This window comes from Parastagonospora nodorum, assembly GCF_000146915.1.
Source record: "Parastagonospora nodorum SN15 chromosome Unknown scaffold_12, whole genome shotgun sequence".
Lineage (NCBI taxonomy): Eukaryota > Fungi > Ascomycota > Dothideomycetes > Pleosporales > Phaeosphaeriaceae > Parastagonospora > Parastagonospora nodorum.
Window position 1 is genome coordinate 188,821 of NW_001884560.1, and position 13,394 is coordinate 202,214.

General features: G+C 51.6%; 10 protein-coding genes across 10 annotated transcripts; 4 read left to right on the forward strand and 6 right to left on the reverse strand.

The window, feature by feature from the left end:
- Positions 1-118: 118 nt before the first annotated feature.
- SNOG_07957 (hypothetical protein) lies at positions 119-534 on the reverse strand (the record flags this gene model as incomplete). The annotated part of the gene is made up of 2 exons (XM_001798232.1): positions 119-418; positions 469-534. 2 exons carry the CDS (start codon positions 532-534, stop codon positions 119-121), a joined length of 366 nt encoding a protein of 121 aa, XP_001798284.1.
- A 758-nt stretch (positions 535-1,292) lies between these two features.
- Positions 1,293-2,543, forward strand: SNOG_07958 (hypothetical protein; the record flags this gene model as incomplete). Its single annotated transcript, XM_001798233.1, has 2 exons — positions 1,293-1,932; positions 2,359-2,543. 2 exons carry the CDS (start codon positions 1,293-1,295, stop codon positions 2,541-2,543), a joined length of 825 nt encoding a protein of 274 aa, XP_001798285.1.
- Positions 2,544-3,164: 621 nt separating this feature from the next.
- On the reverse strand, positions 3,165-3,562 carry SNOG_07959 (hypothetical protein; the record flags this gene model as incomplete). Its single annotated transcript, XM_001798234.1, has 2 exons — positions 3,165-3,232; positions 3,259-3,562. 2 exons carry the CDS (start codon positions 3,560-3,562, stop codon positions 3,165-3,167), a joined length of 372 nt encoding a protein of 123 aa, XP_001798286.1.
- A 1,389-nt stretch (positions 3,563-4,951) lies between these two features.
- Positions 4,952-5,104, forward strand: SNOG_07961 (hypothetical protein; the record flags this gene model as incomplete). The annotated part of the gene is made up of 2 exons (XM_001798235.1): positions 4,952-4,992; positions 5,035-5,104. 2 exons carry the CDS (start codon positions 4,952-4,954, stop codon positions 5,102-5,104), a joined length of 111 nt encoding a protein of 36 aa, XP_001798287.1.
- A 2,307-nt stretch (positions 5,105-7,411) lies between these two features.
- Positions 7,412-7,936, forward strand: SNOG_07962 (hypothetical protein; the record flags this gene model as incomplete). The annotated part of the gene is made up of 1 exon (XM_001798236.1): positions 7,412-7,936. One exon carries the CDS (start codon positions 7,412-7,414, stop codon positions 7,934-7,936), a length of 525 nt encoding a protein of 174 aa, XP_001798288.1.
- A 241-nt stretch (positions 7,937-8,177) lies between these two features.
- SNOG_07963 (hypothetical protein) lies at positions 8,178-8,515 on the reverse strand (the record flags this gene model as incomplete). Its single annotated transcript, XM_001798237.1, has 2 exons — positions 8,178-8,206; positions 8,257-8,515. 2 exons carry the CDS (start codon positions 8,513-8,515, stop codon positions 8,178-8,180), a joined length of 288 nt encoding a protein of 95 aa, XP_001798289.1.
- Positions 8,516-8,667: 152 nt separating this feature from the next.
- On the forward strand, positions 8,668-9,173 carry SNOG_07964 (hypothetical protein; the record flags this gene model as incomplete). The annotated part of the gene is made up of 2 exons (XM_001798238.1): positions 8,668-8,789; positions 8,993-9,173. 2 exons carry the CDS (start codon positions 8,668-8,670, stop codon positions 9,171-9,173), a joined length of 303 nt encoding a protein of 100 aa, XP_001798290.1.
- A 555-nt stretch (positions 9,174-9,728) lies between these two features.
- Positions 9,729-10,002, reverse strand: SNOG_07965 (hypothetical protein; the record flags this gene model as incomplete). Its single annotated transcript, XM_001798239.1, has 2 exons — positions 9,729-9,944; positions 9,967-10,002. 2 exons carry the CDS (start codon positions 10,000-10,002, stop codon positions 9,729-9,731), a joined length of 252 nt encoding a protein of 83 aa, XP_001798291.1.
- A 271-nt stretch (positions 10,003-10,273) lies between these two features.
- On the reverse strand, positions 10,274-11,922 carry SNOG_07966 (hypothetical protein; the record flags this gene model as incomplete). Its single annotated transcript, XM_001798240.1, has 2 exons — positions 10,274-11,661; positions 11,763-11,922. The coding sequence occupies 2 exons, from the start codon at positions 11,920-11,922 to the stop codon at positions 10,274-10,276; spliced, it is 1,548 nt and encodes a 515-aa protein (XP_001798292.1).
- Positions 11,923-12,413: 491 nt separating this feature from the next.
- Positions 12,414-13,192, reverse strand: SNOG_07967 (hypothetical protein; the record flags this gene model as incomplete). The annotated part of the gene is made up of 2 exons (XM_001798241.1): positions 12,414-12,879; positions 12,900-13,192. The coding sequence occupies 2 exons, from the start codon at positions 13,190-13,192 to the stop codon at positions 12,414-12,416; spliced, it is 759 nt and encodes a 252-aa protein (XP_001798293.1).
- Between the last annotated feature and the right edge of the window lie 202 nt (positions 13,193-13,394).

The following is a 13,394-nucleotide window of genomic DNA, read 5'->3' on the forward strand; positions in this document are numbered from 1 at the left end:
CGGTTTGTGAGCGACTGTGGGGAATCAATTATGGTCGTAGCTAGTGCATGCCATATCATCCAATCGTGCCACCCAAGCCATAGCAGTTGGTGTCTGTTCAATTGAGAGACGGTCGCATTCAAGTTACTGACGAGCCCGCATCCTTCTCCTCTGCTATATGGCGAAACCGCGCATCCGGCGCATCCACTCGTTCCCCTCCTGTACTCTGCGTCGAGTCTTCTGGCCGTCGAGCAAGACTGAAGCGCCGGCGTGAACCAGTGGGTCTTTCTGTAAGGCTCGGGGCCCGTGGTCGCGCTTTGCCTCGAGCACGTCCGCCGACGACTGGTACCTCGTATGTAAGCGTGCGGAAGACGTAGAGGACGAGGTCGTAGATGAGCAGTGCCGCCCATGGGCCAATGGTGACGATGCCTAGGAATAGCTGGGGAGATTAGCATTTGGTGCATTGCTATCAGGAACCGTAGCACGTACAAATGCTCGCGTGATCCACGTCTCTACCACGGCAAGACTCTCTGGAAATATCGAGAGCAGCCCCATGGCTGTGTGCGGCAATTGCCACAACAAGTACGATTACGGTGGCGTGTATTGAACCAGACACAAGCAGTTACAGTGCAGATTCTGAGAGTGACAAGTCCAGGTGTGCTAGCACGGCGCAAGTCTGTGAATGTTGAGGTTTGACGGAAGCGGCATCATTCGTCATCCTGGCCGGCTTTCCGTTGTGGGCCGCCGGTGGGTCGTGGCTTGAGCGTGCCCGCATGCTGGCGGCGATCACCACCCTACTCCACCCTGACATCTGACCCCAAGGCACCCATTGCTTTCCCGCAAGGCTGAGAGTATGCCACTCGACCACCATTGGATGGGAATCGTGCCTTGTATGGCGAGGCCAATGGCTGATGGATGCCGGCCTCCCCTCGCCCAACGGTCGCGAGCCTCATTCCATGCCCCGCTGCTGTAACACCCTTTCTGATTCACTCAATACCCGCAGTCGCGCATCTTTCCTTCGAGTCACAGGTGAAAGTGAAGTCCCTTTCGAGTCAGAGAGTCCAGGTGAGTCCAGCTACGGAACAGAAGCTTCTTGGCTTCACCTGCGTATTCGCTGCAGCCTAGCAGCCACTCGATCAGCCTTGCCGGGCCGCACCTCAGGTTATTCCACTTTGACTTTGCTCGAGCCTCCGTTGCTTCTCACTCGCCTTCAAACTTCTCTTTGACTTCTCTTGATCGACTCCTTGACCGTGCCAATCCTCGCTTACCACCTGCTCTGGCCGCCGAGGTCCGAGCAGCTGTAGACTGCCACCATGGAGGACCTTACATTCATCGATCAGCTCGCCGGGGATTGTGGCGCGAGCAATGCTACCTTGAAAACCGTCGACCCTGAAGGCCGTGTTTCTCTGATTTCAGACTGCGTCAGCCCATATCGATTGCTCGACAACTGTCCACTGCTGTATCATGCATTCGAGCATGGATCACAGAGCCGTCTCCAAGCAAGCATCGAAGCCCCATCCCGGGTAGCTGCCATCGCGCTCCTCCGATACTGCTATACAGGCAGCTATCTGCCTCCCTGTGCTTGCGCTGAGGATGCACCGATTCTACTACTCTTGCACGCGCATGTTTACAAAATGGCAGAAGACTACGATGTGCCTGAGCTTCAGCTTCTTGCACACGGCAACTTCTCCGTCCAGGTCGAGTGCGCCTGTAGCCTGCCTTTGCCTCCACAAGACCTGCTCGAGACTATCCGCTACGTCTATGCCAACTTCGCAAGCCCGCAAGCACGCCAGCAGCAAGGTTTGATCCATACTCTACTGAACTACTGCATCTCCGTCTTCCTATACCATCAGCTTGGTGAGAGTATGGAATTCCTTCAAGTTGTTCAGCAGATCCCGGAGCTCCGTCAAGACTTGTGTCGCACCAACATGGACCGGAACTTCCAAGATGACTGTAAGTGAGCCTTAATCTACAAACGAAGATTGCACCTAACATCACAAGGCGCCTTTGACATCATACATCTCGCGCTCAATACCCTGCAGCCGCAGTCTAGTATACGCCCCACGCTTCTCGCATCGAGAGACCTACCAGAAGCCATGCTCTTCGACCGACCGAAAACCCCACCCCGCCCAATCAAAGTGTTCAGTCTCAGGCCGAAGATGGAAAACACCGAGAGACGCTATTACGACACCTATAGAGATCCAGCTCCACATTACAACACCACAGACGAAGAAGATGTGCCTCGGCGTTATTACGACACGGACGAAGATCTGGCTCGAAGGTACTGGGCAACAAGTGAAACCCCCATGCGACCAGTGTCACCAATTTCCACTGCCACTACCCTGGTTCACAGGCCAAGAGAGCCCATTGCAGACACAGGCTTCGTTACAGAGTCTGCAAGCGAAGATGAGGGCTTCTCTATCATTCGCCAGCCCAAGCCGCCCGTCAACCCCTCCATGGACGAGCCTATGTCTAGCCCTGAGATCATACCGGCGAAACCAATCGATGTTCTGGCAGCCACTGGCAGCAACTATCCTGACGACGATGACTGGACTATGCTCTGAGTTAGCAGTGGTCTCCCTTCGTAATTTCGGCAAGACCTTCTGGAATTCCATACCTCATCATACACGGAGTATGCAAGCCATCGTGCTCACAATCACAAAGGCGCACGAGGATATATCACGAAGATACTCGGCAGGCGGGCGATACAAGGACTACAGCACGCAGCCTTCCGATCCTAAGCTGATGTACCTTCCCATGGACTGCCGTCAGTTTGTGCCAATTCGATTTTCTCCTTTCTTTACTTCTCGTTTCTTTCTCGGCGCTTCGGACAATGCCGTCGGGGTAGTTTCTTAGCAATTCTCATCGCATACTCTACGACAAATCATGAATCTCACGTTTCTGGGCATATGGCATGGGGGTTAAAAAAAGCAGTGAACACGATATAGCACCCATAAAACACAATTCCGGATACCTTTGCACAGTCGATGTTTTGCATACCAAATTGTGATGTCGCTTGAACCGTAATCAGATTCTATACTCCATCCCTCTCATAACCATGCCTGATAGCCTCCTCCTCCCACAACAATACCAACCTTCCCGCCTCTCCCTCACTCATACCCTCTCCACATATCAAACACCTGACTTCCCTCCATCTCCCCCTCGCATACGCATTGTACACACTATTATGCAGACAATACACACACGCCGCATTCCCATGCCGACATCTCGCCGTCGGCAGACAGCGCGGGAACTCGTGACTTTGCAGACGGCGCGTACATTGCGTGCATTGAAGCAGCACAGCAGCGGTATTTTGCGGAGTTGGAGCGGAGGATGAGCGCTTGGGCGGGGGTATATGGCTGCTTGATCGTCGGTGCGATGGCGTGGTGCTTGCAGTCTCCATGCTCGAAGGCAGTGATGGCGACGGCGCGCGCGTAGCTGGGTCTGGATGCGCGAAGAGAAGCCGGTCTGAGGAGTTGAGTAGAGCGGAGTAGCGTGTTGTGGGCGGGTATGGATTAGTTGCGGGCGCCGTGTGGTGTTTGAATGAGTGTGTTATGCGCTGCTTTATGCGGTCGCGGCGCATGGTTTTGGGTGGAAGGAATGTGGTGCCTATAAGGACTTGGGTATCTGATGAGAGGATATATTGTGGTAGAGAGTGGAGGTTTAGATGGGAAGATTTAGATGTGAGGTTTGGAAGTGAGGGAGGAGGCGTGGGTGAAGTAAGTGCGAATTGTGCATGGCTGACGTCGGAGAGAAAGAGCTATACTGTTGTTTATCAAAATACTTGCTGATGTATGCTAATGTTACATATCGACATGCACTTCATACGTGACTGTAATACCATTCGAGGCACTCGGGCGTTGCTCGGGAGATAAGATGCTTTCCTCGCTACCCATGCACGCACCTGACGTGGTCTTTCTTTTGCATCGATCGGTCATGGACAACCTTGATTTGTACTCTTCCAAAGTTACGTCTGGAAAACTGGGCCGCTTCTCGTATCCCCGTACGCGACCACTTCCGAAGCCACTTCTTTTCGTCGGCCGGGTCAAGCCACGTGCGGTATCGTAGAAACAGCTAAAGAGTGGTTTCAATGTTGGCAACGAGGCCGCAATGATACCAATATCAAGCTCGATGAAGTTCCATATGGAATATGCGTCCGTGATGTAAGGCTCGGGATTTCGAAATTGATGAGCGTTGTGCTGCTTTGTGATTGCGGCAACGGATGCGAAGACTCCAAGGGACAATACCACCACAAGTGACACTCGCGCTCGTAGATTGATATGCAGCTTCCCATATAAGTGGAGTTGGTAAGAAGACGAGGAGGATGTCAGTTGTGATGTTGATGACTACGAGAATTTAATATGAAGCCCAGACAACGACACAGGGGAATTCGAACCTGCATTGAAAAGCCCAATACTACTGAATGTCTTTCCACTTAGGCACCTTGCATTGCCCGTGCCCATCGGAGGTGGGTGTAGGCTCATGTCCCATATTGCAGCTAAGGGAATGCATTGGAACACCTATTCTTGTGAGTAGGTATTTTATAGAGTAAATTCCTTCAACTCACTACATGGTAGTCAGCAACAGCATTTCTCTCTTAAGCTGGTAAAGGCACATACCGAGAGTACCGACACAGGCAAGTGTAAAAGCCACCATGAAGATGATCATTCCCCACAGGAAGCACACATACAGCCTTCTAACCGCAAGCCGCAGCAAGAGCAACGAAACTGATATCTTCACTAATGAAATACCAGTCATGACGGTAATCATGTGTATTTGGCGCGCCATTAGAAAAGTCCGATAATTTGGTGGGGTGGATCGTATTGCAGCGACATGCTTACAGGCACCACAAGATATCTCTATCATGTAGCATATGAAGCAAGCAGCTGAGAAAATCTAGTATGTTCAGAGCTTGGTCGGTAAAAAGGCATGGGCTGCTACTGACCATGGCAAGCACTATTGCCCAGTCATCATGGCCAAATGCTCGAAGCATCACGGCTCGGACGTAGCATCGTCCAGCGACTACCACGGCTGCGAGACTGAAGAAAGGTATAGTTTGCGCGAGCAGATTCGGAGCGTTGCTGTTCACCGGAACCTGTGGGTCGATAGATGGAGAGGATACTGAGCGAAGTGTGGTCAAATGCATGGCTTCAAGATTGAAGGTAGAGAGTATACTGAGTGGCATTAGCAATTGACGTGTCATTTGATGACTATCTTACGGGAACGATACGTGCCTAAGATATTTGGCGTGTTGTTGTTGTCAGCATGCTGCAAAAGATATGCTCCAATATGCTTGACTCGCGACAATTCGAGCCGCAACTCCATCCATTGATGTGGCACAGAAACACGGATCAAGAGGCGTAGTGATCTGATATGAAGTAATCCATGCATCAAGACTCAACAAGAAGGGGATCCCTCTGCGGATCGGCAAATGTGAAAGCATGGAATTGCCAAGACACGGGATTCAGGTTGAGAGCGATGTGAAAGAACTGTCACTTGCGAGTCTATTTCTGTGGTGATCTCTCAAAGTATACCATTATCGCTGCGCGATTTGTGATTGGAGTGCGGCTGAGAGATCAGGGAAGGAACACCCTTGCAAACTCCTGAGATACTTTGATGCAGATTGGAATTCACGACACTGAATGTACTGACGTGTTGGAAATTTCCAGGGTAGGTAGGCATGCTGGGGCAGTTGCCAGCCGCTGTGGCACAGTGTGATAGCCTTCCATAACCAGTCGCGTGGAGCCGACAAAGCGAAGTTTCAGTCAATCAAAGCGAACATGGCATAGAACGATCATGTGAGCTGCTCAAAGGCAACTGAGACGCTGTAGATCCAACCTTGCGATACCAGGACAAGAAACAATGCTAACACTTCATGACATTGTGGGGTAATTTTTCAGTCTGCCATGACACTATGCCCCCAGACAGCAACTCACCCGTGGCGAGAGCTCTAAATGTCGATTAAACTATTACATCAGTGCGAGCAACATGCGGGTTGGTGCAACCTCTGTGGCCAACACATTCTTTTCAAGACTTCACCATGGGTAGTTTGATCTGCGACACGCAAATACCTGGACCGAGTGATATTCCTTTTTTCTGCTTAATATAAGGCTGCAGAACGACCTGCCTTTTCCGTTGCGTTTGAAGCATGTGTCATTGAGGCACAGTCGTTCGGCGTAGATGACCAGGCGGGATAACCACTATCTCGGATCGAAAACATGCAGCCAAGCAAGGCCAGTTTTTGTTGGTAGAAGGGATTACTGAAAGCAGGGCTAATTCTAAAAGCCGCGTATAACTCGTCTGATTTACCCCTGCCACTTTCTATCGATGAGCCGGCCAGCGCGCCTGATAAGCTGACCAGCATCGAAGGGAATCATTCTTCCGGGAATAGAGCATTCTCTGGGTACTGCATAGATTATGTAGACCGCTATTTGTCTCGCCACTGTCTGGACCTGCCCTGTCTTCGCGTAGACTTCACAGTGCAATTGTCGACTGATGACATCTTTGAGATATAGCCTGCAGTCGACTCTCTAATCATCCGAGAAAAACTCCTTGAATAAACGTTGTCCACGAAGACGTTCCATAAGGTAGCCTTTCACCTTCAAACCATTCAAAAGATCTAAAAATCATGAAAACTACCGTTTTTCTCTTAGCTATGGTCACTGGCAGTACGACTGCAACCAGATTCATGGAAGTCGACGCACTGGCCGCCCAGGGAGTGTTCAATCTAGGGCTTCACATTGCGCAGAACGGTTATCCAAGTCCAAAGACATGCACGTTAGAAAACATCGCAGTGCGACGTGAATGGTAAGTCTTGACTACATATCAAGTTGTGCTTCGCTCATGTCCAATCAGGTCAACTCTATCAAGGCCCGAAAAGCTCAACTACATACAAGCAGTCCAGTGCCTGGCAAAACTTCCAGCCAAGACACCTGCCTCGGTTGCTCCAGGAGCGAAGTCTCGTTATGATGACCTAGTAGTCACACATGTACAGCAATCTAAAAACATCCATGGAACGGGTAGTTTCTTATCTTGGCATAGATATTTTACGTGGACTTTTGAGCAAATGCTTCGGAATGAATGCGGATTCAAAGGGGATTTGCCATACTATAACTGGGCATGGTAAGAGCAGTCTGATCTTTCAAAGCCTCAGTAAAGACATGTACACTAACTGCATGCTTTTGACGCAGGTGGGCAGATGATCCGAAGAGCTCTCCATTCTTTGACGGTAGCGATACTAGCTTGTCCGGAGACGGCGCATACATACCAGGAAGAAACTATTCCTGCTTCCCTTACGAGGATACGTGTTTTATGAAGCTTCAACCGGGAACTGGAGGTGGCTGCGTTACATCTGGCCCCTTCAAAGAGTGAGTAGCTTGAACTATTTAAAAAGTTACTGTAGGCTAACAGCTCTTACAGTTGGAAACTCAACATGGGTCCGCTCCAATCAATGCTCAGAGTCCCCGGTGGCTTACCAAAGAACCCTCAAGCGAATGGATTAGGATACAACCCACGCTGTCTCTCCCGCGACATCAGTCTCCAATCTTCTTACGAGACCCGAGATGAAGCCGTCTCAGCACTCCTGAAAGGATACCCGGACATTGCTCGCTTTCAGCGCGTCTTTCAAGGAGAGTTCTCAGACGGCAGGATGGGAGTTCACACTGGTGGTCATTACACCATGGGAGGCGACGCTGGATCTGACTTCTATAACTCGCCGGCGGACCCGGCTTTCTTCCCTCATCACGGCATGATCGATCGCGTTTGGTGGACGTGGCAGAATCTGGATCTCAAGCAAAGGCAGAATGCGTTAGCTGGCGGAACGATCATTGGGGGGCTGGGAGTAAATGCCACTCTGAACGACACATTGACCATGGGAAGCTATGTTGGCGTGAAGAATATCACAATCCAGGATGCGATGAGTACCCTTGCGGGCCCGTTCTGCTACACATATCTGTAGGGTAAAGATTTGGTATGAACATATATAATGCTTGGGAGATACCTACAGTACCTAGGTCACTGAAGACGCATGTTCGCGCAGTAGTATCAACAAGGTGTCGTGATTTTCCCCAGGTGTAGTCCTCAAAGCAAATTGACCATCCGCACCATGTATAAGAGTTGGGACCGCGTCGAATCCTCCTTTAGTCAAAAAGATTTGGGACATATCCACGTATCCATGCTGAACTGCTAGCCGCAGAGGATCATTTGAATCGTCGTAACCATTGGTGACCTGGAAAGTTGTGCCGAATTTGCAGGAGACAATTGCACTTCTGCACTCACAGCAATCGACATGATCTGCGTGCACCTTTTCACCCTTGATTATGTGGACAAGCGCTGTCTCGCCATCGTTGTCGGGGCTGTGGATGAGGTCCCGCATGCGTGGAAGCAGGGTATGAAACATTTTTACCTTGCATTTGGTTGATGCCGCGTACAAGACGTTCTTGCCTTTGGAATTAACATGCAGAAGGTGTGCTTTGAAGCCTTCTTCCCTCATTAAGCGTTCCACGAACACGACATGGCTTCCGAGGACAGCATCCATGACGGATACATCGCACTGTAACAGCTCATTCTTAAGCGCAGGATCATGCTGTGCTTCACCCAGCAGTCGATTGATCGTAGGATGGCAGCCAGCATAGGCAGCAGCCCAAACAGGCCCCTGCCCCATTGCTCTTTGATGAGCTTGTCTGTAACATGGTCAACCAAATTAATGGTGTCATCCCAGTTCTCATGACGCCCGCGGAAATCGCGCCAATAATCAACAATGGACTCGAAGAATGTCAGACTCCAAAGCAGCGAACGGCTTGTTTTTGCGAGTAAGAGAATTTGGAGCTTTCCAAGATTGCCACGCTCCATGATCTGGTAAGGTCCACTCAACAGTGCAACTGATCTGCAGATATCCATACGATTACGGATCTTGTACCAATTTTCCCTTGCAGCCACCCTGATTCTCAAACCACGGCAAACTATGCTTGTAACTCAATACAATTGTGAACAGAACTGAAAATATGAAATACAGAACAGCCAAGGCTTCTGGCAGACCATCCTTACTAGCCGAAGACGTTTCTGGCATACCATATTGGCTGAGTGAGGGTCTTTCTGGCACATCATGTGCAGCCAACGATTTTACGATCAGTCACAACTCGAAGCAGAACACTCTCCATCACGATACTTCCACCTCCCTTCTCCCGAGATCATAGACTAGTCGTTCATGCATTTCCAGAGAGATCCTCTCTTCTCCACTCTCAGTCATGTGGAGGACCCTGCTTCGCTTTTGGTTTGCCGAACATCTTAACCGTACCATCTGCGTTGAGTGTATATAATTATACGAAAGAAGGTGATTGAACTGGGAGTATTGCTCCGATTCATACGCAAAAGCAGCGATATGGGAGCAAGCAGCACGTGTATCCCATACGACCACGAATTACCAATCATCCATCGAGCATAATCAGCACATGCCCAACCCCACCCAGTCCCATCTCCATCACTCCCCAACCCACCTCACTTCCCCAAAACCCACTCACAAAAACACTCCGCCCCACAAAAATCACACTCCCACTCATCCCTACACAGCGCTCTCAACGGCCTATCCACCTTCTTCTCCGTCAACACCTGCACTTCCACACACCCCTCCACATTCTCAACATTCTCCCTCGCACTCTCGTCATTGGCCCAACACGTCCGCCCACAACACCACACGAACCCCTCCCACCCGCACGCATGCCAGCAGCACCCGGGCTCTTCGTGGCGCGGGACTAGGTAGTTGAGTTGGCGCTGGATGGTGTCTTCGCTGAATGAAGAGGTGGAGGGGGCGGTGCGGTCGCGCCAGTTGCGGGAGCGGAGGTAGCGGGTGGTCTTTTTTGGCGGTTCTGAGGTTTGGGCATGCTGGAATTTTCTTTGGAGCTTTCAGGATGTCTGGTTTGCGGGGATGGATTAAGGCCTTCTGGGATTTGGAGGGGTGTGCTGGGAGTCTGCGAGATTTGGTAAGAGGACGGGGTAGAGATGGTGTGGTGGAGGAGGGCGGGACATGGCGAGTGGCTTTCTGTAAAAGGTGCTTGCCCTTCATGTTTGCGGTGCGTGAATGTCACAGGAGAGGTATGTGAAGGGAGTTGCTTGAATGTGGGCCAAAGATTATGTGACTGCTGTACTGTAACTGTGACTTTGGAATACGAACGGACAACTCATTGTTCAGTCATTGAGTATATGTCATGTAGCCACGCAAACAACGCTGTCTCGGGATGCTTGACATACCTAGTCAGCCTCGCTGAAGCCATGCGCTAGCTATAATGCATCAGAAACTCTACGCCAACTTCTCGCCAGTCACTTTGAAAATCATGCTGCCGCTGCCCGGCTCGCTGACGACCACTGCTTGCGCCAGCTTCTCTGCAGTAATGCCTGGGAACTTCTTCTTATAGTACTTCTCTTCCCACGCCTTCTTGACAGCTTCCACTTTGTCCTTTGGTACAAGATGCACACTGCATCCTCCCCAGCCAGCGCCAGTCAAACGTGACCCAGCCGCACCAGCCGCTCGCGCGAGCTCACATAATTCGTCGAGCTCAGGACAGCTGCAGTCGTAAACATCGCGACATGAGTCTTGAGTCTGATTCATGAGGTCGCCAAGGGATTGCAGGACTTCTTTGCCGTTTGTTGGTGGTGACGAGAGGATCGAGCGGAACTTGATGACGCGGAGAGCCTCTGTGAATACGTGGAGCGCACGTTGGCGAAGCATGAACTTCTCTGCACGAACAGGAAACTTGGACATGTAGCGCTGGTTCAGCTCGTCTTCAGAGATGCCCAAGAGACCGCAAATCTCCGCTCTTGAGTAGCCATTTTCTTGTGGTAGGTAATTCTCAGCATGCTGAATGAGTTTTGTGAGTTGTGTCTCAAAATCAGAGACCGATATCTTGGTATTGTCTGATGTGTCTTCTTTCTCCTCGAAATAGGTATCGTGGAAGCCTCGCAAGCTAACACCTAGGGGTGATGAGTCTTGTGGTAGCTCCTTCTTGAGTCCAAATGCCTTGGCGAGGAACACAGCCGCGAGTGTGCACTCTACCACACGCAGATTATAACACACGGGTGCGGTGACGTGCTTGTCTGCGGCAACAAAACTTTGCGCAGTGACGAAGGCAAGCTCGGGCTCGGTCTGCGGGAATTCGATGTTGGTGAAGTCGAGGCTGGGCTTGAAGGACACATAAAGGGCGGAGCCGCGGAGCGAGAATACCGAAGCCGCTTGGTCCATGCTGTTGTTTACGTTAGCTGTGCTTGTGCAAGGTGATCCTGTTACATACCCTCCAGAGTTGACGCCAACAGCTCGCTCAGAGACGATGGCCAGCTCACAGAGCTCCTTCTTGTCGATCTTTGTCTCGCCGTTCGCATTCAGAACAGCCAATGCACTTGTGCACACCACGGACGCTGAGCTCGACAAGCCTCCTCCACTTGGCACTGTGCCATCGCAGATAATATCCATGCCCACAGAGGTGAACTTGCCTCGCTTCTTCTGCAACAATTGCGACACGCCCTTTAGACCTGACTTGAAGTAGTTTGTCCACTCGTGCTCGGAAGCATCAATGGGAATCTCGCCCTCTGGTATCTCAAACTCGCGTGTTGGAAACTTCTCGGAGTTCAGGTTGGCTATCCGTATGCGCGGCTTCTCGTCGGACGGCCGTACAGCTACTGCCATGATGAAGTCTGCAGTAATAGCCATGGGTAGTACTTCATAAAGGGAGTAGTCGATGTGCTATGGATTGTAAGCTTTGGGCTTGCCGGTCACGCTGATTGACTGACCTCGCCGATAATATTGACGCGACCTGGACTCCGCGCTACAAAATCTGCCTGCTTGCCGTATAGCTCTTTGAACTTGGCCAGCAAGCTCTCCCAGCGCTTGGTCTCCACGGGCAGCGCATCCTCGGGGTAGATGTCGCTCAGCGACGTAGCTGTTGGGACTTCCATGATTCCGATCAACTCTTTCCAAGTGATAGCAATAATCGCAGAGACTTATGTAGTGAAGAACGCAAACTCAGAGCAGAGGATTCAAAGTTACCAATTGTCTGCGAGGGTCGTGAGAGCTCGGGGAAATGTATACGGCGGGGTGCTATTTGAAGCCATGCTCTCATTTAGAAGCGCATCCGATCGCGCTTGCGGGACCATGACTTGCATATCAACTGCAAGGTACCAGATGCTCGAGGAGGGGCCATGACGCAGACCTCATGGTGGAGCGCAATATCTGGACTTGACAGTGCCATTTACTACAGCTCTTCATAAAATAGGCCTTGTTGTACGGCGTTCGAGATCTTGCGGCGGTTTTCAAGCATGCAGCTATGAATGAGGGTTCTGGAATCCGAAGGCCAGGAGCTTGTCGCATTTGGGTATCTAATGGGTTGAATCGAGGTACATTGGGTTGTCAATGGGTTGTCAATGGGTTGTCGAAATGGGCCGCGGGCCTATGTCAGACCTCTGCCTCTTCCTCGCAGGCCCCGTCCGATGCCGCTGCCAGCTCGACCACCTATTGAACCGTCTGCGACTGGCGCCTCTTCCAGCCTGCCCGCCAACTCCGACGTAGCCTCCCGTTGTGGTGGTTGAAGTAGATGTTCCGCGGCCTCGTGTCCCTCTGCCTCTGCCTCTTGTTCCTGCCCGGGGTGGTGCCTCTGCGCGCCTTCGCTCTTCTTCCATTTTCCTGGCCGCAGCCTCTCTCTTTGCCTGGTCTTCTGCTGCGCGACGCTCAGCCGCCTGCTGTCTGTACACCTCTTCCTCTTCAATTGCGACCAGGTGCTTGCGATGCGCCCTGCCATTGCGGGTTGAGGATCAGTCGCTGGTTGTGCTCGGTCTGCGATAGAATGCGGGTCCATGTTTGGAGGAGAGTAGAGGCGTTTTGCACAGTCTTGGAAACAGTCTACAACGTCATCAGTACTGCAGTGCATGAGAGGAACATGTGACTGACCTCCATGTTGTCCTTGGCCTTCTGCAAGCTTTCCACGACTCCCTCAATGACCTTGTTCACATTGCGTATGCTCTCCAACTCCCGTCGCAATGCAGCCTCGCGATTTTCTTCCGTGGTGTAGTGCGACTCTTTTGCACGCGTCTTCCCGCTGGCCGCACCCTCCCCCGCATCGGCACCACTGTCCTGGGCCTTCTTCTTGTTCTTGCGCGCAGCCGGCGTGTCGAAGATGGCGTCGCTGTCCGAGTCGGAGAGGTTCAGGTCGTCCATGTTTGGCGCGTCCATGGTGGGGTGAGATGTGAAGCTACTCGGGAGGAATTGGGACCCTTGTTACCGGGAATGTGTGTTGTTGACATGTGCCTGGCGTGTTTGACGCGTTTGGTGCGGGGCGGCGGTGAGTGAGCCGCACCAGCACCTGCCAACGTTTGTCGCCGGGGCCCGTGCGGCTGCTAACCAGCCATCACCAACCTCGCCCTTTCTCACGTCC